General features: G+C 45.4%; 1 protein-coding gene across 4 annotated transcripts in view; it reads right to left on the bottom strand.

Moving 5' to 3' along the window:
- The window catches only part of LOC144791749 (disintegrin and metalloproteinase domain-containing protein 28-like), a 3,662,699-nt gene that overhangs the window by 2,171,391 nt on the left and 1,467,155 nt on the right, over positions 1 to 24,153 (bottom strand). For all 4 annotated transcript variants that reach the window (XM_078666520.1, XM_078666519.1, XM_078666518.1 and 1 more), the window contains one exon: positions 5,466 to 5,537. In XM_078666520.1, the coding sequence (XP_078522646.1) occupies positions 5,466 to 5,537 (72 nt within the window). The remainder of the gene's footprint in view (positions 1 to 5,465; positions 5,538 to 24,153) is intronic.

Raw genomic sequence — 24,153 nt, forward strand, 5'->3', positions numbered from 1 at the left:
TTTTACTTTCCATGCAGCTCGGGACAATGGCGGCCGCTTCTTTGAAATGAAATAGGTATTGCATTTACAAGAATATGAGCTACTGGCACTGTAAATGACAATGCCATTTATTTATGGGCTAATTATAAAAACAGATAAATAAAAGGCATTGTCATTTGCAATGCCAATAGCTTAAACTCTCGCGAATGCGCGACATATTGCATTTCAAATGCTTGTTTATAAAGCTCTTCTTTTCAAGTTTAATGGAAGTATTAAATTATGGCGTGCCTGCCAGACCTCGGGCCAAACCCTCGGGGAGGCAGATAGCGCCTTCCTCATTCTTGGGTTAACCGCTGAGCAATGCTCATCAAACAAGCGTGCACCCCCTTGTCTGGACAGATGGGCTTAAGAAAAGCTTGTTCAACAGATTGAGTTGAACTGCTATAGTTAGTTGTCATCTCATTGCTGCCAGCATCAACTAAACAGCTGAGGAAAAGACCCTGTTTCAGTCTGACTAGCAGTGTCAGGGTTTTAAATGGGCTTTTAAGCTGCCAAATAAGCCTAAGGCCACCTGTTCAGTTTTGAGTAATGGGGATCATGTTAGTTTTGCCAAGGAGTCTTCTCACTGGCAATTGAGATGATGCGAAGAGTGCATTATGATCGCCCCACTCGGTTACTAGTACTTCCCCATTAAGAAACCATGCCATAAAGTTAGTATTCATAACTATATAATCAATAGTTGTGGCAAAACCTGTCCCTCGAAAAGTTGATGTTACAGTTGCCACCCCTCGAAAAGTGTCAAATAAATCTTTTAAATCATGCATCACTAATTGTCTGTTCAGCTTGGTCCCTCTGTCATCTTGAGGTGTTCTGCGACCCTCCATGTGCGCTCCTAAATCCATTGTGCACTCCTGTTGCTTGGCATTAAAATCGCCACATCCCAAATGACAGACCTGTCTTGGTTTGTTACCTTCCTGAGATTGAAGTTTGAATAAAAAAAGGAACAAATCAGTTAAATTAGTACAAACAGAGTTAGCAAAATAATTGATATAAAAATTGATTAAATAAAATTTTTAAAAAATTATCTATCTCGTATTTTTTAATCTAAGAAGGAGATGTATGTCATTACAACGCGGTGTATACACCGCGCTATCATTACAACGCAGTTATCACAACGCAAGTCGTTACTACGACTTGCGTTGGAGGGCACTGGATTGTGGATTATTTTAATTTTCTATTCCAACTCCAGCCCACATAACAGTAGGGAAAGTGTTGGAATAGAAAATTAAACTATTCCTTGAGCAAGAGCGCCATCCAGCGCAAGTCGTAGTATCAACTTGCGTTGTGATGGCTGCGCCGTAAAGGCCCCGCGGTGTAAACACCACATTGTAAAGGATGTTTCCCCTAAGAAGGCTGGTGATTCTGATTCAACTGTTATGTCTACACATTCGTTTATACTTACACATACTACAAGACGCCCATGGCCCTTCCTCTGATAGTAAGAGTAGCAGGCTTAGAATAACTGACATAACCATAAAAAAAATAGGAATAAGAGACCAAGTTTCCTGCAGTGCAATTATATGAAGCCTAAATACAAACGCCAACCAGTCTGGATTGTTGATCCTTCCTTTAAGACCTGCTACATTCCAGCTAAGTATGGATAATAGGCACCCTTGACTGAGCTATAAGGGGGCAGTTTGACCTTTGTGCCTAATAGCTCTTGTGACCAAATGTGGGTGTTGATTATCAGCTTCCAGGAGTCACTCCATGTCCGAAAGAACTTTGAACCTGTTAGATGTAGAAATAGAAAAAGGGTTACTAGTGTTGAATGAGCTAGTTATAGGTGCAAATGGAGGCACCTTAGCTAAGACTCCTACTAAACGTGTTATATTCGAGAAAGGCACAGACGGTGATTGTATGCCCGTGCAACCGTAGGATAGGTGCCTGGGTGATCCAACAGGGAACCTGCATTGGAGATACATCTGTCTCATGGAATGAAGGGGTTTATAAAAATATCCCGGAAGAGAAGGGTAATAGAGCTTCTCTCTAAAAAGTGACGGTTTGTAATAAATAACAAATTATAAGTCAGCCATGCAAATCTAAAATTCACAACAATACAGCCCCCCAATCTCAGCTTTATTATGCCTAATCCAAGCACACCTTCGTACAAATAAAATATCTTTAGAGTGATAAAAAGACAGGCCCATTTTAGCAGACCAACCAGTTAAAAGTTTTGTTAAATAGTTTCTGAGAAGATTCAGACTGGGATGCTCGAAGAGGCGGAACCCCAACCAGGACAATTACATTGAGACTGGCTGCAGGGGGGAGATTAATTACTGCTCGGTCAGATGGGATGGTTGTACCAACATTGATTTTCGAAAATGGCTCATTCCCGTTTTAGAACTGATGAGGTGGATCCCTCTGCGGGGTTAACCGTGTGTTAAGAAATTCCCATAGCTATATCAGAGGAAGGGTGTTTGGAGGACTGCCCCAGTCAGACTATGTTTCCTATATGAACAGATGACATGCAAGAAGGAGTATTTATTTCACCGATGGAGCATGATTCTTACCTGTCACTTGCTTAAGTCCTTCAGTCCAGACAACTGGGTTACCAATGTAAGGAGTTGCCTGGCACATACAGGGTTGTAGAGAGTCCATTTTGACTTCAATAAACCTAACCATTGACAAATGGGTGAGATTTCCATCCTAAGAGTCTGACAAAATGTATTGAAAAGAGTCTCCAGTTGGTGTTGGCAATTGGCTTGGTCGGTATTAGATAAACTTTCCTTGGCACGTGCTATTGGCGCAGTTTGCAGTTCTAAGGGATGCTGCATTGACATCTTCACAGTGTTTAAGTGGGCCTCATGTGATACGGGGCGAGACTACTAGGTTGTTTAGGCTGGGCCACAAGTTTAGATTTTCTTGGTTTTACTGATGTGCAGCCATGGCTCCACATTAAGTTAGGGCTCAGGGAATTCAAGACTCTCCAGAGTTAGATGTTGCATCAGGAAAGATGGATCCTGGGAGCGGGCCTACTGGGTCAAGCAACTGGGTAAGTCACAGAAGGTGCTGAACATCGTCTGGAACAGGCACTCAGAAGAGCCTCAATCAGGGCCTAATAGAATGGCAGGAAAAGGCTCAGGGGTCGATTACAATGTCGTTAGGAAAGGCTTCGATCGGCATTCGATTAGTCTGAATCCAATTCAGAAACCGCCTTTCGGACCAACTCGGACACGTTTCCCAATGAGCGATTACAATGGCGTACGATGGCTGGGAAGCGTTCAAACTCTCTGACTTGGTTCCCGAAAGGCATTGGAAGTAACCGAGTTGGTCGGATCCCAATCTTTGCGGTATATCGAGCATGTTTCCAGCCAAGCAATGGGGATGTCAGATTCAGACAGCCTTCCCAAACGGCTGTTCCAAAACTATTTTGCTGTTGGAATCTGACTTTGGGGGCCTGTAGCATGCCCCCTTCACCTGGGGCCTTCTGAATCGGGCCCGTAGGAGTACCCAGGGACCCCCGTTTTCAACAATGCACAGTGTGGCAGGCACCATGGGGTGCCCGTCACAGGGTTTTCCCCACGACCCCTTTTTGCCATAGGAGCCTGTGTTCTCGTTCGGCAACACAGACTCCCATTGAAGTCAATTGGAGTCTGACCAAATCATATCCGGAAGCATCCGGATGCATCAAAATCGCTCAGTCGGAGTCCCCCGATCCGTGTCATGTGGAAAGCATTCTGGAACCGAATTGATCGGAATGCTTTCCTAACGATATAGTAATCGACCCATTAGTATTTGATGGCTCTCATAGCAAAATGTTGAACAGTTCTACTTGGTCACCTCTGTGTGCAACTTTAGACCCAAGAACTCTGCAGCCCTGAGAGCAACTACTGCAAAGAATTTCTCCAGGTGACAGGTCCGCCAAACAGCTCCATATTGACCACATTGACCTGAAGGTATTTGTACCACTGTGCTTACTACAGCCAGGGTGCTCTACAGCAAATAGTTCCATACATTCCTTCCCAGTGTATCCCATTCTATTGCTCCTTCATCTTTGCACATCTACATTTCAGAAAGAGAAATCAAGGCGTTGATCTTTAGTGGTGCAGTTAGCTACTCTCGACCATTCACTTCTCTCACTCTCACAGACTGTTCATCTCAACAACCTCAATCCATTTTGTCAGTGGTTTATTGTTGCAAGCAACTTCCAACTACCATTGTGGCACATTGGCACAGACATGTATCTCCACTTAATGCATCTGTAACACTATCACAGCCCTCAAGTGTTCATCACTTAGGGCTCATTCTCATACATTTCAGTAGCTGAACACAGACAAGACGGAAGTTCTGATATTCTACAACAGCTGCATTCCATGCAGTGACACCTAGTGGCCCTCAGACATGGGGCCCACGCCCATAACCACCACCCATGCCAGAAACTTCTAAATCATCATAGATAACAAGCTAGCCATGAAATCACACATCAATGCTATCTCCTCCTCCTCCTTCCTCACTCTGCACATGCAATGCAGAAACCTCAAGCGGCTACCCCTGCACACCTGACGCACCATGACACAGGCCCTCATCACCAGCCGACTGGACTATGGAAACACTCTCTACATAGGAATCGCTGCACACCTTTTACATGAACAGCAAAACATACAGAACGCCACACCCAGACTCATCATCGACCTCACCAGACAAACTCACATCACTCCCCACCCCACCCCAGGCAACTCCACTGGTTCCCCATACAGAAGAGAGACTAATTCAAGCTGCTGACCCATGCAGACAAGGCTCTACACACCCAAGGACTTGCCTTTAATACCCAGCACCTGAACTTCCACCAACCATTGAGGAGATTACGCTCCACCTATCACTTGCCCACATTCCTCACATCTATTGAAACAGAAGTAGACAGCGCACCTTCACTTACATCTCAGTGGAGACCTAGAACACTCTCCCCATGCAGACCAGAACTATCACCTATCGTCCGGTATTTCAGAGTAGCTTCAAGACCTGGCTGTTGGAATGAGCCTCCCAGAACCTGCAAGTTCCTGCATACCCTATCGGGTGATTGGCAGCTCTATATAAATCCAATTGACAGGTTGATTATATATATACGTACAATTGCATAAAATTGCACCACCACTATCCTTTTTTTCTTTCACAACAAAAGTTACATGTTAGTATCTAAAGACACAGAAAAATGGTTGTTTTCCTCAAGAGGTAGGTGAGATTTTGATGACTCATTATAACAGTGTTTTCCCAACAGCTTAAACATTTAAAGCATGCCTCTTTCATCAAGGATGACCATGCGTAATTAAGAAGTACTCAAATTCTACTTCAAGTGTTATACACATGACGGTTTCACTTTCCTATGAAAAACAAACATTTTGTCAATTTTAGTGAAATGAAATGTCATTATTTTTCAACTTCCGACACATAAATGAGTAATAAATTAGCTACAATAAGACAGAGCTTACCAAATTGACATTATTTATGATTTCAAATATCCGATTTCTCACTGTCTCCATTTTCTGACCGTATTTCTTAAACTGAAAGAAAATAAATGAATTACTTTTAACATGATGATACAGCTCTGGAAGTGAAAGCAGATTTTCTTTTGAAAATATATTCACTCAGATAAACATGCATATTTTCTGAAACATTTAATCAGTGCTAAAATTAAAGCACCAATTATGAGTCTTTAGCGACCACAACCCCTTTTTCACTCTAAAGATTTGTACATCTGTTCATTGGACCTGCTCTTCAATGGTAGGTACCCTTGTAAAACTTTATTGAAGAACACAAAAATGGGGCCTAAAACCACTAGCAAACTGGATATTTGACAAAGTGAAACAGACTTTTTGGGTCTCACTACAGTCCACTTTTGCTATCTGAAAAGGCTTTGGGGCCTATTACGATCTTGGTCGTAAAGCTTCTGACCTTATGTCAGATTCTCCACAACCAAAATTGTTCGTTCCAATTCTGACCAGCTGATTTCAATACAGCCGGTCAGAATTGAAACTGGCCGGTCATTCCATCTGGCTTCTGACAGGCTCGAGGAGCCCATCCACCAGTTGGAGACCTGCCTGTAATCCCATAGAAAGGATTTTCTGCCTTCGGGATTACGATGCTCAGTTTCCCAGAGGCTTTCCAATCCAATCCAAACAAGCTTTATTTGGCAAATTAAGATATAAAAGCACATACAAAATACCGGTAAAATAGTTTCATAAAACATCTGCTACAATGTAATGCAAAACCTGAATGGAAGGACAAGAAACAGCATGGAAAAAATATATACAACATTTAAAACCCATTAAAATCTCATATAATAAAAACTTAATTTAAAAAGATTTCAGATTTTACAATTTACGAAGCGTATCTAATTAGGACAGTTAATCACTACCTCATTTTACCTAGGCTAGACGTAGGGAGTGTGATCTTATTGCCCACGACCACCCCATGTATTTTGCCATCGCTATTACAATCGTTGTTGATGTGTCAGTTTGAAGTATTCTTTCTGATTGCGCTAGACCTTCTTGTCCCTAAGAGCTTACAAATTGCTGTCAGCCGGACACAGGATGGGACATCCTATCCAACACAGGAGTACAATAGATGAACTAGTGGTTCTTTACTAGACTGACATACCGGGCATATATCGACACCAGGTTTAGCCCATCTAGTAGTACATGCTCTTAATGGCAGTGGACCCATCCTAAACTGGAAATATAGTTTCAGGTCAGGCGGCTCTGTGATTTGATCCAAATATAATTCCAACCTGGGGATTAGTTTGCTTTCCAGGAAAAGGCCAGTTAAAGAGGACGACTCACTGATTCTAAGTATATTATACTGAACCCTTTTCCAATATTGGAATTTATTGGGTCCTTGTACAGTGAGATCATGCCAATGCTTGATAGAGTGTCTCTAAACGCCCATGGCCATTTAATTCGGTGAGAGGTGTCTGCCCTTATTATATCTTGAAACCCAGCCGCATATACTGCAAGTTCTGGAGTAGTCCAGAGTCTCTGCCAGTACAAAGGGGGATGCAGTTTAGCTATATCTGCAATAGGTTTCCTCCCAAGATCATACAATAACACAGCAACGATGTGACTCACTTGGATTCCAGTGCACACAATAACTGGACAATCCTCACAAAAGGTTCAGGCTGCAAAAAGCACATGCACACAGTGTCGCTGGTCTCCAGCTGCCATGATCACAGGGCACACCTTACTAGGGTCTCAGGCTGCAACAAGCAAGCGCACACAGCGCTGCTGAGTCTCTTCTGGAAACTTTTGTGTGCCTGTGTTTCCGAAACAGGGAGCCAGCTTACCTCAGGCCCTTAGGGATAAGTTATTTCAGGACACAGCACAGCAAAGTCCTTTCAAGCAGGGGGACACAGCACACAGGAAAGTCCCTTTAGCCTTTCCTTGGCTGAAACAGCAAACTACCGGCCAGCCCCAGAACACACAGCAAGGGTCAGTCCTTTTCTTCAGTCTCTTCAGTTGTTTCCTTCTTTGCAAAGGTTCCTCTTGACCACAAAGTAGCTCCTGTTTTGTTCAGTCTTGATCAAGCCTTTCTCTAAAGTTCAGGGGCTTCAACTCTCATAGTTATACCCCTCATTGGCTTTGAAGTATTTGTGTTTCAGGGAGGCACTAACCCCTGTTCAAACCAGTTCTGGGTGCCTCCTTGCCAGTGATACCTTCTTCCTTTGATTAGTAGGGGTCTGGATTCTCAATCACCCAGCAGGAGATGGGACAATTGTTTTATAGCAGCAACCCAGGCCTCTTCACCTCTAGGGACTACTCCTCCCCCTACACTCCAAATGCAGGTCAGCCTGTTGCTGTCTCACCTCCTCCCCTGGGTCAAGACATTACCCAGATCCTATAGCTTTCAACTTCAGACAGTCAATCCACAACCAGGCAGAGACACATAGAAATGTTTAGAGCACTAAAATTCAGCCACTTCTAAAAGAGTGGCTTATAACAACACAATGCAAAAACCACCTTCTTAGAAAGATCTGTTATTACATTGTGAGTTCAAGCATACTAAACTTCAACTATCCATCTTAAGCTTTTGGGAGGATAGGCTGGAAAACATTTTACACAGCCTTCCCTTTCTATCCTATGGGCAAGATGGCCTTTCAACAGTGAAAAACGAAATGGAGAATATTTTAATGACAGGAAATGGTACACACCTTAGTACATGTCCTACCTTTCACATGCACTGCACCCTGCCCAGGGGATACCTTGGGCCTACCATTGTGTCTCTGATGTGCATAAAAAGGGATGGGAAAGGTCTGGCAAATGGGTGCACTTGTCAGAACAACATGGCAGTTCAAAAACTGCACGCAGGCCCTGCAATGGCAGGCCTGTGTTCCCTTTTTAAGGCTACTTGTGTGGGTGGCACAATTAGTGCTGCAGGCCCACCAGTAGCATTTGCATTACCAGCACTGGCACACATAGTGCACATTATTAGGAACTTTACTAGTAAGGCAAACATACTAATCATGGACAACCAATTACCATTACACTTTATACAGGGAGCACCTGCACTTTGACACTGTTTAGTAGTGGTAAAGTGTCCAAAGCTTCTAAGTTGGCAACACCATGTCAGAAAAAAGATCTAGGGGGAAAGCAAAATGTTTAGGGACTTTAGCCAAAAAGGGCCAAGTCCTACAGGGAGGCGTGATGTGTGTGCTGCAAGGTAGCTCTAGTGATAGTCAAACACTGCTGTGTGATAGTTTTCCAGTTGCATAGCAGCTGTAAAGGGATGCAGTAGAGGAGGGAATTGGTGTACTGCATTCTACATGTGATGTGGGCTTGGGTGATGGTGAAGGTGGTGTCAGGAGGAAGGCCATAAGCAGAAGAGTCTGAGATGCTGCATGTGTCAAAGCTGGAGGAAGTGGTATAATTGGTATAAATTTATTTGCAAAGTTAATTAAAACCGTTGCAAAATGCCAACATTATCAAAAGAAAAGAACACAATTTATATACATTCACAACGCATTCCTTCATAATTATTAATTTTAAAAGCTTCTAAAAAATAAACAGAATAAGATTTCTAAAATGAAGCAGCTTTAACAGCGAAATGTATCATTTCTGTTCAATTGCTGCCAGAGCGTTCCAGACCATCCTACCAAGCTTTTTGCTGACCATTGACAAGCCCTGCTGACCTTGGCGAACCACCCCTCTTTTGCGTATAACACGCCCTCAGGTACTATACTGTCCGATCTCCGCGTACTGCAGATGTAAAAGTTAATTTCTTTGAGGGGAATTTCTTGAGTGCACCTCAGGACATTTGCCCATGTGTTCCCCACATAAATTCCTTAGGTCTCCATTTCAGGCATTTTACTATCGCACAGTTTCAGATACTTCACCAGGCAGCAATTCAATTGTGGATCGTTCGGTGCAAAGCATGCCAGTAGAGCGTGCCTCCTGGTGCGAATCTGCCTCTGATTAAAGTGTCGCCTCAACAGTTGTTTCCCTTCTTTAAGCATTTTTTTGCAGGAGCACAGTAAATGCAGCAGATCTTCTGATGCTGAACCACATAAGCAGCACGCAGTGCCAGCTTTCTCTCTTAACCAGGGAGGAAGATGTTGACTGCAGAGTAACAGCCCCAGTCTGTACTCCATGAAAGCAATTTTTATATTCTTGTCATACCCCAGATTGAAATAGGCTTGGGTGGCCGACTCCGTATATATCTTTAATGTCATCCAGCCATTGGCCCTTTTGTCAATGTGGCCTTGTTCTCCAACAAGGAAAAGATGTTTCACTGTTTTCCACACTAGTTTTTTGAAAATAATAGTGTTTGCTGATGTTTCCCAAAGCTGACATAGTCCCAACCTATTTAAACTGCTATAAAGATATTCTGCGGTTGGTGATTTGGAATGTTGTTCTATCTCCTTCCATAGCTGTTCATTTAGTGTACAATGTGGAGCTTTTCGTACTTTGTCCCATGGAATGATGAATGCTCCTTGCCTTGCAACTGTTTATTTTTGAACACCGAATTCAAGCCTAATTTGCGCCGGTGAGGTGTGTTTGGGCAGCCCAAAGATGATCCTATATACAGTTGATACTACGGCGTCAAGTATTTTAGCGTCTCTGCCTTTCTGAGCTCCACTGCCATAGGTGATTGTTGGCAGCAGTTTTGCCCGAACTACCTCAATCAAAGGGAGGATCGATGGCCCCGTCAACTTTGAATTTAGTGTTTTTAAAGTGGAAGCCAGCATTAGGCCTTTGCGCCTAATGCTATTCTTCTGTGATTCGTAGCGACCCCCGCCATCCAACTTCACGCCCAGGTATTTGTATTGCGCTGTATCCTCAATTTTAGTTTCCCCTCAAAACCAGGCTTCAGTTTGTCTCCTTTTTTCCATGATTATCATGGTTCTCGTTTTAGCCAAGTTGATTGTTAGGTCATTTGCTTTAGAAAAGTCCTGAGTTGCCTTTAAGAGACGTTGTAGCCCTACAAATGCGGCCTTATAGTCAATAAAACATACGTATAGAGGTGTCCGTGTGTCTTCAGCCTTGTCCATAAGCATTGCCATGCTTAGAATGTTGGTTGTAGTCCTGACTGATTTTACAAATCCAGTTTGTTGTAAAGGGATTGCAGATTTGTCTGTGGCCCATGCCTGGAGATCCTCTAATAACGTACCAGCAAAATATTTTGCCTCATTGTCTAATAAAGCCACTAGTCGATAGTTTTGTGGGGCTGACTTTTCACCAGATTGAAAATTGGGGAAATGATTGACCCTTTCCAAGATTTAGGCAGGGTGTTTAGCATCCTAATTTCTCTAAACAGTGGTTCCAGTGCTTCTGCCCAGTAGGTTGCCTCCTGTTTGTATAAAGCTGGCGGTATTCCAGTTGGGCCAGGCGCACCTTCCCTTCTTCCCTTGCCTATCTGCCGTTTAATTGCTGTTGCGTGAGTTATTTGCAATTCCTCAGGTGATAAGCCTCCCCTTCTATTGCCAGAGTCGATCGTGTTGCATTCTGCCCCATCCTTGTTGGTTATGTGGGGGTCTAGTTCATTTTGACTATTTTGATCCTGTTCACTGAGCTCACTGTTTTGTTGGAAGTGGGAACTTAGATATTTGACCCAATCTTCCTCTGCGATGTTTGAGGAGATGCCATCATGATTTTGTTGGATGAATTGATATATAGCATTCCAGAATCTGGTGCTAATATTATGTTTAACGTCAGCAAATATTTTTACGCAGAATCCCTCCTCCATGGCTCTGTTGACATTCCTTTTCAGTTTTTTCAGATCTGCCCTTTGTCTCCTTAGTAATTACAGTTGATTTTTGTCATTGGGCTTGTGCCGGAGGTGTCTCAAAGATCGATAGATATGTTATTTTGTAAGCTTGATTTCTTGCTTTGAAGAAATCGAAATAGGTTTTGTGCCGCTGAACCTTTGCTGGCTAAATGGTTTGATCTTGGACGTGTATACTTCCATCATTGTTAGAAAGTTTAGCCATTTCTGAACTTCCCCTTTTCCAGCTCTGACATTAAAGTGCTGTTTATAATTTTCCAGCATCTTGCTGCCAGCAGCTAACTTAAATTTTATTTTTTTTAAGTCGATAGTGGTGTCTGCCCCCTGTGGCACCCAGCAACGTTCAAATGCTGGTGTGATGGTTCTTAGCTCTATTTCCTGCGGCCGATGATCGCTGTCACCTTAATTGCCTAACCGAAACGATGCAATTCATTGAAACAAACATAGGGAGACAAAGGTATAGTCCAGTATTGAGCGTGTTCTGTTAGAGCTGAATGAAGTAACTGGAGGGTTATCTTCAGCTGTTCTACCATTTAATGCCCTTGGATTTAAATGTTACAGCTCCTCCAAAGTTGATTGCCCTGACTTTGTTTGTTTGCCCAGTTGTACTTCTCCTTGCGGCGGGATGTTCCAAATTGTGTTTTGCTGGAGTATTTCTTCATCCATGGAGGAACCCATTAAATTATAGTTTAAGTGAGGATGAGGTCAGCATTAGGGCCTTCTCCTATGCTCGTTTCCACAAAACTGCACATTTCCTTAGTTAGTTTAATTTTATTTTTTGGTTGGATGTACACATTTATTATCGTGGTGTTGCTGTTGCTTGTGTTTGTTTTTGATGGAAAAGATACGGTTACAGCTAATGATGATTGAGTTTTAGGACCACAAGTGCGGGCAATGTGAGTAATTGTGTTTGCAACATATATGACTAAACCTCCTTGCAGGGGGCCACATTTTGCCATCTTCGTTGCTCCTTTGTAGAAACGTAAAAAACCTTGGAGATGTGGCGGCTCAAATGCCCAGGTTTCTTGCAGAGCTACTAAGGCCCTGACATAGGTAACAAATTCCAGATCTGCTATTTTATTAAGGAGCCCATTTACCTTCCTGGAGCAAAGCCGGAGGATGTGAAACAGAGACATTTTCTGTGTAAGGTGAGCTAGGTATTCAGGATGAAGAATAGTTTTTTTGTGGTGCTTGGAGGGTGAGGTGTTTGGGTCTAGTCGTGTGGGTAACTAGGGTAGGTACATGTTACAGAATATCCTCACTCCTATATTGTGTGGCTCAGCATGACTTATACCGCTCACATACAGGTAGGCTTGTTTGTCAATTACATGATATCACAAATGTAGGTGGTGCAGATGTGTCCTGAGAGTCAATGCATCATATGGTTGTCATTATTGTGTGAGAGAAACTTGGTTCCTGGGTCTGAATGATGATTGATAGAGGAGTCATGTACAGCTATGAGTGAGTGGGGCTGATTGAAGAGATTTGTGCATCTCTGTCGAAGTACAACTTTGGTAATGAAGAAATGGAGTGTGCATTAGTGGATGCATATTTCCAAGTGTGACGGTGCTCGTCACCTTCAGAGACGGTGCACAGTGCCTATTGTCCTGGACTCTGGGGATGATTGTTTGTCCTTGGAAACTACAGCTTTCCACACAAATAAGCACACTATGATGACTACATGTCCATCACCCATTCCTGCTGTGTAGCAAGGCAGCTTGCTGTGTAGAGTTGTATGGATGCGTGTTAGACCTGGCTTGTCCAGCCGGTTGTCAGACTCTCACATAAGAAAGTAAACTTCTGTATGCTATCTCTCCCCCCACCTTAATTCCTTTCCTTTCCCCTCTTTTCACACTAACTTCCTCTTACAATGACAGTGAATAGGGGGGCAGCCAAGCTTATGTACTGTGTAACTGTTCCACCGTTAACATAGCCAATGTGGGCTGCAACCTTGTAACGAATATGCACTGATGTGTATATGTTTTATGTTATTTGTTTTGGGAAAAAAACAATAAAAGATATTTTAAATTTTTTAAAAATAAATAAAAATAAAAAAAAAAGATCCCAGAGAAACTTGATCTTTCTAGTTAAGTGGAGGCATATTGCTGCCCTTCTAAGAGATTCTTCTCAAACAACTTCCAATTTCATAATGAGTAATGAAGGACATTTCAGGGTAAAAGAGACAATGTGATGAAATTGGGCCTCATTTATGAGGTTTTGCCGTAGGGCAGCAATGCAAGCCTTCCTGCTGCGCTGCCCTACAGCAAAAGAAAAGGGCAGGAATGTGCCGTATCTATCAGATATGATGCATTCCTGTACTTTTCCCCTGCGTTGGCACACAATGGGCTGCCATGCACCAACGCAGGCACCTGTGCACCATGGTGTAAGGGGGCCTGCATTGCAGGGAGGATTACTTTTGTGCAGGAAGGGGAACATTCCTGCAAAACACAGTCAAAATATGATTTTTCCTCTTTCTATGTGTGCTACAGAATACAGAACACAAAGAAAAAGGAAAAACAAGGAGTAATAAAGATATTTCTCCTCGTTGTGCCTCCCTTACACCTCCCCTTGGCGGCGTATGTTTTTGGCACTGCCTCAGAGTTACAATTTCTCGTAAATCTGGGGCATAATCTGGGGCAGTGTCAAAAAGTCATGGATGTTGCTGAGAACACCCCTAGCAACACCCATTGCATGCCCCTTTTACATAGAAAACTGTATTAAAGGGTACAATATTTACGAGGCAGCATTAAGCCCAAAAAAGTTCTTAGTGCTGCCTCATAAATATGTAGCAGGCTCCTGCGCCACGGAACAGAACAAAAAAGTTATGTTTCCGTGGCGCAAGGACCCTCATAAAAAAGGCCTTTGGGCCTAATTTAGGAAAAGTCTAGTGATGCAACACTTTTCAGTGAGCACGCCTTGTGACACCATGGATGCGCGTATTTATTGTACAGCGCTCCATGTCGCAAGGATTTACAGATACATCAGTATTTCTGACATACCTGTAGGTGCAAAGGTTAGGCATTGCTAGGGTGTATCTGAAAAAGGACACAACTCCAGCAATGTGTCCTTTCACATGGGGCAAGCCCCATGTGAAAGGGCCTGCAGTGAAGCAGGTGTAAGGATTTGACGCAGTGGCGTCTTAGAAGTGTTGCGGTGAAATCTCATAGATTTTACTGTGGCACTTCTACAAGCCCTTTTTTGCTGGGTAATGCGCACCCCACATACTTTATACCTGATGCAGGTATAACGTAGCTCAAGGGTTTACAAAGTGACACATCTGCTTAGATGTGTCACTTTGTAAATATGGCGCAACATGGCTAATTTTGTAAGCCCCGCAGTGTCACAAAAAGTGATGCAATGGAGGCGCAAAGGGCTCATAAATGTGCGCCCTTTGTTTTTACTCTGACAGCAGCAGGGAACAGCTTTAGTAGTTTGCATTTTTATTGATCTTAGCTCAGCTCTTCGCTGAACTGTGAGCCTTGCTAATAAACATCTTTTATATAGTCAGATCTCCTCTGCCTGATCACTTACAACTCCCTTCCACCGTCCATTTTAACTAATGACAAGTTTAATTCAACTTTTAAAACTTGTTGCGAGTCACAAAAATAGCTGAATTAGTCTGTTAATGTTATGCGTGTTTCATATTTCATGATTTAGCAACTGAGGACAATAAACAACTTCTATTTTAAGGGGCATCAATTTAATGTGGATTTTGTGAGCCTAGCTGACAGATGCCCTTTGGCATTTTGTCATGCAATAAAACATGGAAAACTAAATCATAAATACATCAGGAGCAGTCATTATATATTTTATTTTCAATTTTAGCCTTTCAGTTTTCTAACACAACTGGCTTTTCACCCTAGAAACAGCGTTGACGTTTGCATATCCGTTTTTATTGGGACGCTATCAGAGTTTGAGCTTCTCAAAGAAAGACATAGAATAACTTGTGAAGATGTTTTCGGAGCAGCACATCCTCTTAATACTGAATGGTGCCATTGCCCTCCCAACACACTCTCCACGTCACTAAGTCAGGACTCGCATGTTAAGGAAGAATCTCCATTATTGTGCAATGTAAGCAAACAAGTCAGAAGCCACTGATAGGGTAGAGAGGTTTACAAGTGGAGCTCTTTTTCCTAGGCCTGGGGTCCTACTGTACTCAACCTAACTCAACTCATTCCTTCCAATTCAAGAAAGGTTTAATGGATGAATGAGGGAGTGATCCCATGAAAGAATGCGGGAAGTGGAGAGTACCCTCCTACTGGCAATCGGTCCAGAGTAATCCCAGTACACTATCCCTGGCCACCCATTATCTTACCCGTTTATCCATCCATGCACTCACTGATTCATCACTCTTACATTCATCCATGCACTTCATCACCGATTCATCCATGTATTTTCATCCTATTCCTCCATTGATTCATTCACTCACCCTTCTGCCCAAGGACTCAAGTTTCTTTCATTTAATACTCTTCCATTCACCTAGTCACTCACCCATTCATCCTTCTGTGCGCTCACCCACTCGTCCATGCACAAAGCTTTCCTTCCAAACTTTGGGCAATTCTTACACTTGCTCACAAACCAAATTGTTTAACCACACATCCAAAATCACTAATCAATGAATATTCACTTTCATTTTTAAAAAGCTTAGATGTTTGGTTTTGCCCATGAATGTTTTAGGCACAGCTATAAATTCGTTATTTATTATATTCTCTTTCATTTTGTATGTTTTGTTTATTTTAAAGTGTACTTGTAACCTCTTGAGAGTGTGGGTTTTCCATGCAAAATATGAAACTAAAGTCGATGTTCTTTTGGAGTGAGTTCCACGGGCTTGACGGTAAATTAAACGACTAAAATAAGCAATTGAAAAAAGCGACCACTCAAAGTAGGGAGATAAGTAACATATTGTCAAGTCTGCATTGGAATAGATAGGCAGCAAAAGATGTCACAGAAATAATCCGGGAGAGGAGCAGATCTTCACTTTTGTCCCTTTTCCCTTTATAGCCAGCTATCTTGGCAAAGTGTGAGATAATGGACCTAAAGGATGGGAGAAAGCGGCACAGATCTGTAATCGCAAGGAGACACCACCCACTTATAAAAGTATTAATGAAGAGCCAGCAGGAGTGGGGACCCCTACAATATTGGGAGAAAGACAAATAGCAGCTGCCATGGGCTCCATCACCAGAAGACATAACAAAAATGACAACGGATACCCAGGGCTTGAAGTGGGAAAAAGAAAACTGGGGTGCTCTGAAATGGGCGGGGCAAAGCTCTTAAGGGGGCATTGCCTATCCAAGTAGGGGCGTGGTCTAAATCAAGGTAACTAGCATTGTGTTAGGGCTGGGGCAGGATCACACAGACCAGTTCCTCTCTCTGCGCTTCACTTGTTGCTGGATTACACTGCAGCCTTGATGCTCAGTGTGAAAGGTCAGAGCAGGGTTGTGTCTGTGGTCATGTCTCTCTCCTAATCTTCCCACAATGTCAAGACTGGCACCACAAGGACATTGCTCCTGTGCTGGTTGAGAAGTACAATGGTTGAAAAGTACAATGGTACTCTCAAACTGAAGTTAGCGAAGATATAAGTAAGCACAGGATTGAGATGTCCAGATGTGTTACCTTTGGCTTTGTTATCTACTAGGGCAACTGCGTACTCTAGAGCAGGGTATGAAGTGGTTTTTGAGCACCCATCCAATATCTGGGGCATCCCAAGGCCTAAGCGCTTCCCCGAGATAGAGTACCCCCGGCTTGTGGATTATATGTACGAGTTAACTAAATTTCTTCGTTCTATTCATCAACAGATTCAGGACACACTGCAGCCAGTACTAGAGGGGCCTTGGCATCAACTACAGCCTGGAGACTACATCCTTGTCAAGAATTTCCTGAGAAATAGCTGTCTGGAGCCTCGTTGAAAGGGTCTCCTGTTGGTCCTCCTTGCTACTCGAACTGTGGTGAAGATCGACGGCCGGAAGCACTGGGTGCATGGGACGCATGTCAAGAAGGTTCCTCTCCTACTTCCATATAATACGTGGGTACTAGAGGGTGTTGGTGACCAAGAAGGGGAGAAGGTACCTCACATTGTTCCTTTTTCTGACGCCCAGCAGACATGGGCGCAGACGGAGGGGGAGAGTGATAACATATCACAGGAAGCCATACCGCCAGAGATCAGAGCTTGACCATACTCTGTCCCAACTCCTTCAGCAGCAGTAGAGCCCCAGTCCCCTGCCGTCCCTGAGCTTTAGCCCCTCTTTGTTGATGACACAGTACCTGGAGTGGCCAGGTACAACTTACGCCCCTGGCAAAAGGACAGTGTGCCAGAGGGACAGTCAAAGGATTAGGGAAGGAGTTGAGAATAGGGTGTACATTTTTCAAACATACAAGGGGGGGGTCGGGAGCGTTTTTGGAAAAGACAGGTCCATTACCAATGCTCCCAAGAACACGTATGTAACACAAGTGGTAACAGTTCCCAAAGTACTGAGATACGCAGCCGAATTATGGTTGCAGGTCAAAGCCCTAGTTGGCCACTATAAATGAGAAAGAAAGAAAGGCAAAAAGCAAGAATAATAAAAAGGGACGTGAAAGGGAAAGGAAATGTCTCTAAGTGTACAGGTTGGGATTCAATGAAGCAGGGGAATTTCTCCTTTAGATCTTTTATTCAGGGGTCCAGGAGGTAAAGGATAAAAATCAACCGCTGGAAGTGAAGCACCTCCACGAAACAAATACAAATGGAGGGGGGAGTATTGCTCTGCTGCTTCCCTTAGAAATTCATACGTGTATGTGATGGTGAAAGTGTGCTACGTTAGGTCGAGATGTTTCGTGCAGTGTTGGTCCCTAATGGATCCTAGTGCGGTTCTTCAGGACCGTGTAAAGGTGAGTATAAAATGGTAATAAAAATAGGGTTCAGGGACGGCGACATCCTATAACCCTTTACCTCCTGGACCCCTGAATAAAATTAGTTCATTAGGTACCAGTAGGGTAAAACCCTCTTTTTTAGAGATCACATGCACCCCCTTTTTTTAGGCCCACACACCCCCATGCACAGCTGGTGCGTCTCCTAAAAGCTCTCCGATAAAGCGCCCTCTTGCGGGGCCCGTGGAGGACTGCAGCGCCACCCTCATGAGGAACAACACCCAATGATGAAGCATGACATTCGCAAGAGTGTGTGAGGGCACTAAGATCTAAAGGAGAAATTCCCCTGCTTCATTGAATCCCAACCCGTACACTTAGAGACATTTCCATTCCCTTTCACTTCCCTTTTTGCCTTTCTTTCTTTTTCATTTATAGTCGCCAACTAGGGCTTTGACTTGCAACCATAATCCGGCTGTGTTTCTCAGTACTTTGGGAACTGTTACCACTTGTGTTACAATAGGGTGTAAGTACCAGGTCCGAGGTGCCTGTGACAGAGTAGGGTAAGTTAAACTGGTGCACTGCTCCAGACACAGGACACGATTGTTGAGGGTATTTGCTCAGGAGGGAGGGTACCCTATCCTGAAAGAAGAGGATTTGTTTCCAGCCAGGGCTGCGATCATGCAGATCTCGAGGGAGTGCTTCATAGCACCGCCGTTGATAAACAATAGGAACCTACCAGCGAGGCTCGAGACGGACGCTGGGTGACTTGTGCCCTTCTGGTTGGTTGTATTTTGTGGCTCCAATAGATAAGGCTCTTCACATGTACCCATTTGGCTGTGCTGTCACGGAGGAGGAGCAACCCTTAGCGGCCCCACCGCTAGGGCAGCACAGTCCTGGTTGGTCTAGCTGGTCCACTAGGAGCAAGATAGTAGTAATAATCTTCTTTCTCATACTATTAATTATAATGTTTGGGGTAGTATGGTATTTAGAAGAAAACCATCCACCACACACTTCGATAGGAACAACCCTGTCTCCATCTGAATATCTGTTCGTTACATTGGCCCCGCACAAGGAGAGACATAGACAGACATATATTGAAAATGCTTTCCTGCACATGCTTCATCAAGTACACCATACAACAAATGCCACAAATTGCTGGGTGTGCGGATTACTGCCCTCTGTGAAGCATAAGAATGCTTTACTGGTAAATTTACCCTTGTCGTATCTAGGTAGCTGTGAGGCATGGTTCCAGTCAATTAATCAATCAATCAATAACATTTATAGAGCGCGCTACTCACCCGCTAGGGTCTCAAGGCACTGGGGGAAAAGGGGTGGTGCTGCTACTGCTCAAAGAGCCAGGTCTTGAGTTGCTTCCTGAAGGAGAGATGGTCCTGGGTCAGCCGTAGGTGGGTGGGGAGGGAGTTCCACATCTTGGCCGCCAGGTAGGAGAAAGATCTTCCTACGGTGGTGGTTATGCGAATCCGTAGGATGGTGGCGAGGGCGAGGCTGGCGGATCGGAGCAGGCGGGTGGGTGCGTAGAACCTGAGGCGGTTGTTGAGGTATTCGGGCCCATGTCGTGAAGAGCCTTGTGTGCGTGGATGAGGAGCCTGAATGTGATCCTCTTGCTGACGGGAAGCCAGTGCGGGTCTCTCAGGTGGGCAGAGATGTGGCTGTGTCGGGGGATGCCATGGATGAGTCATGCAGAAGCGTTCAGTATGCACTGGAGTCTTTTCTGTCGTTTGGCTGTGGTTCCGGCATAGAGGGCATTCCCGTAGTCCAGTCGGCTGGTGACGAGAGCCTGGGTGACCGTCTTTCTGGTTTCAGTGGGGATCGACCGGAAGATCTTTCGGAGCATGCGCAGGGTGTTGAAGCATGAGGACGAGACGGCGTTGACTTGCTTGGTCACCGTGAGGGAGGAGTCCAGGATGAAACCCAGGTTGCATGCGTGGTCCGTGGGCTTGGGGGCAGTGCCCAGTGCAGGAGGCCACCAGGAGTTGTCCCAGGCACAGTGGGATGGTCCGAGGATGAGGACTTCCGTTTTGTCTGAGTATAGTTTCAGACGGCTGAGCTCTATTCCGCGACGTCTTCCATTCCCTTCGGGAGGCTGGCTCTGGTGGTGATGGGGTCGTAGGTGAGGGAGAGGATCAGCTGGGTGTCGTCAGCGCAGGAGATGATGTTTAGGTTGTGTTGGCGTGCGATGGCTGCGAGGGGGCTCATGTAGATGTTGAAGAGGGTGGGGCTGAGCGTGGAGCCTTGAGGAACGCCGCAGATGATCTTGGTGGCCGCTGAGCGGAAGGGAGGGAGGCGGACTCTCTGAGTTCTGTTGGAGAGGAAGGAGGTGATCCATTCCAGAGCTTTTCCTTGGATCCCGGCGTGGTTGAGGCGGGTTGTTAGGGTGCCATGGCAGACTGTCGGAAGCGACCGAAAGGTCGAGGAGGATGAGGGCAGCAGTTTCCCCATTGTCGAGCAGGGATCTGATGTCGTCGGTGGCTGCGAGAGGGCGCTCTCGGTGCTGTGGTTTGCTCAGAAATCAGACTGTGATGGGTCGAGGGAGCCGTTTGTCTCGAGGAAGGCGGTTAGCTGATTGTTGACGGTCTTCTCGATGACTTTAGAGGGGAAGGGGAGGAGCGAGATGGGGCAGAAGTTCTTGAGGTCCGTGGGGTCAGCGGTGGATTTCTTCAGGAGGGCGCTGATCTCCGCATGCTTCCAGCTCTCTGGAAAGGTGGCAGATGCGAAGGAGTTGTTAATGATGGTCTGGAGTTGGGCTGCGATGATGGAGTAGGCTTTGTTAAAGATGTGGTGTGGACAGTGGTCGGCTGGGGAGCCGGAGTGGATGGTGTTCATCACGTGGGTGGTGTCTTCAGTGCTGACGGGCGTCCAGGTGCAGAGGGTGGTGGTGGGGGGCGTAGGTTTTGTGGTTGGGTGCGTGGTCTGGGCACCGAAGCTGTTGTGTATGTCTGCGATCTTGTTGTGGAGGAACGAGGCGAGTGAGTTGCAGAGGTCTTGCGAGGGTGTTATGTCGTTGTTGCAGGCGCTGGGGTTGGAGAGCTTTTTAACGATGTTGAAGAGTTCCTTGCTGTTGTGGGTGTTGTTATCCAGTCGTTCTCTGAATGCTGTCCTTTTTGTGGTGCGGATGAGCTGGTGGTGTTTGCGGACGGAGTTCTTGAGGGCTGTCATGTTGTCTGTTGACTGGTTTTGGCGCCAGGCTTTCTCGAAGGTGCGGCAGGATTTCTTGGAGCTTTTGAGGTCGTTGGTGAACCACGAGGCTTTCTTGCTGGCGGGTTCCTGGGAGGATTCTTCAGTGCTGCAAGGGCATCGGCGCAGTTGGTGAGCCACTGTGTGAGGTTGCGGGCAGCTTCGTTGGGGTCCGTAGTGTTGGTGGGAGGGTTCTGGCTCAGTGAGGTGGTGAGCTGATCGGTGGTGATCTTGCTCCAGCATCTTCGGGGGACCTGTTGTGGGTGGTGGGGGTCGTGGTTCTCCTGAAGTTGAAGTGGACGCAGCTGTGGTCTGTCCACTGTAGTCCAGTGGAGTGGCTGAAGGAGATGTGGTTGCTGGAGGAGAAGACTGGGTCAAGCGTGTGGCCGGCGTAGTGGGTGGGGGTGTTTACCAGTTGCTTGAGTCCGAGGTTGGCGAGGTTGTCCAGCAGGGTGGTAGTGTTGTTGTCATTGTTGTTTTCCAGGTGAAGTTGAGGTCCCCTAGGAGGATGTAGTCTGAGGAGGTGAGGGCAAGCGGGCTGATGAAGTCTGCGATGGCTTCGCTGAATTGAGTGCGTGGACCCAGGGGTCTGTAGATGAGAGTCCCTCTGAGGGTGGTCTTGGGGTCAGTGTGTATCTGGAAGTGGAGGTGCTCGGCGGTGGTGAGGGTGTCGTCGGAGTTGGTCGGGATGCGGATGGTGTCTCTGTGGACGATGGCGATGCCTCCTCCGGTTTGGTTGACGCGGTCCCGCCGGGTGATCCAGTTGCTTTCTATGGTGTATATTCATTATTATGCTGACACTATGTATATGATGGAGTCTGAATATCAATCAGCGTTAGAGTATGTAGTAGTACACCAGGGTTATACTCCCGGGACAGGAGGAAAGGAGGGTACTTTACATCCATATGCTTGCATGAATGTCTATGGAATAACAGAAATGTCACATGACTGCAGAATGAAATGCTGGGTTTCCAGGGATTCAATGTCACTGAATACTTTAAATGTTTCCATGCACAAAATATCACTGCAAATTAAATTATGTCCATACCTATATTTTATACCGCAGCTAATTTTTGTGTTGAAGGTTCTGGGAAAATTCCAGTGGGACTATGGAGCTGTAATTACTCATATAAATTGAACACTACTAGTAGCCCACCTTTGCTCACACCCCCTAATGTATACTGTGTCTGTGGAGCACCTGCATAGACCTGGCTCCCTAGAGGATAGTCTGGCCAGGGTTACCTCTCTTTAATTTTAAGTCCCATTTACATTGCACTATCTGTAGGAGAGTAGGGTCTGCTTCCTATGGTCACCCCACTTTTTGTTGTGATTTTCTGGTTTTTCGACTTTAGATTGGCTGTGGTCTGGTATGTACTTTAGGTACATACCAGATTGGGTATTGGGTCACCTTTGTGAGTCCCTGTATAGTGTACCAGAGGTACCCAGGGCATAGGTGCACCCAAGGCCTACCAGAGGTTGCAGCATGTATTATGCCACCCCTGGCTGGCCCTCCAAACTGACACCACAGGTCGTTTCACCCAGCCTGGGTAAGGTGGTGTAACCACCCCTTACTTAGATATAGTATATCTATATCTATATATACATATAGACACATATACACCTATAAGTCACTTCTATGGCAGGCCTTAACAATCCTGGAGGCAGAGTGCTTGGTTTTATGTGAGAGGGTGCCCTAGCATGAGCAGAGCCCCTCTGCAGCTTTCGGAACCATCTCCTTATAGCAGTTCTATGATAAAGCCATACCATATACTCTTAAGTGCATTATAATCCTATCGGTTAATGCTAACTTTGGTTTGGCTTTATCAAAACATGTCGTGGAAGGTGTCAAACACTTTGGAATACTACTCCCCCGCCAGTCCGGGTGGCGGGGGTAGCATTCCACCCTTCTAGAGGGAGAAGACATGTATTTACTGGTTTGCCTGGTTAAAGTTAAGCAGAGCCTCAGCATCACAAAATGGATCCTGCTGCCACAGACACGAGTCTGACCTCCTGCTGCTGGATGAAACTCCGGCAGGGGAGGCCTGGACAATACGTTTCCTGTCCAAGGAGGTGCCAGCACCTCCCCAGACAGGATTTAGTGTATTGGGGCAGGGAGGGCTGCATCAGCAGATGCTTTTCCAGACACTTCCTGGGGCACACAAGGTGCTCCATGCATAGCCTGGTTCAAACTAGTTGCTGGGGCACTCAGCCCCAGCTCTGGCTAAAAACTGGACAAAGGGAAAGGGGTGTAACCACCCCCTTCCCAGGTCCACCCATAGGAGGGACCTTAAAGATAGTCCAACCCCTAAACTTAGTAAAAGTATAGGAACCTAACTTGAGCACCAAGACGGCGCTCTTGGAGGTGTCCGAAGCCATCAAGGAGGTTCTGGATTCAGGAGGCAAAGCTATGCTTGTCATGCTTGACCTGTTGGCGGCCTTTGACATCGTCCCCCACGAGGGGCTCCTCTCCAGACTTCATGACATTGGTCTGAGGGGGACGGTGTTCAGCTGGTTTAGATCGTTTTTAGCTGGCCGTCGACAAACGGTCTGGGCCTCTCCTAGCTCTGCCGAGATGCCGCCTTTGGGAGTCGGAGTCCCACAGGGCTCCGTGTTGATCCCGACTCTTTTCAACATCTTTATGACTCCCTTGGCGGCACTGGTGGAGTCTTTTGGGGCCCAGATCGTCTCCTATGCCGACGATACCCAGCTCCTCTTTATGAGTGGGAAAGGAGAGGATTTCGATGGAGAGAGTATTCGTGAGTGTCTTGGGGCTGTGTTTAACTGGTTCCAGCTGAACAGCCTCAAATGTAACTCAGACAAGTCAGAGGTACTCTTTTTCGGTTGCACCTCGGTCCCTGACTGGCA

The sequence above is a fragment of the Lissotriton helveticus genome, chromosome 11 (assembly GCF_964261635.1).
Source record: "Lissotriton helveticus chromosome 11, aLisHel1.1, whole genome shotgun sequence".
Classification (NCBI taxonomy): Eukaryota; Metazoa; Chordata; class Amphibia; order Caudata; family Salamandridae; genus Lissotriton; species Lissotriton helveticus.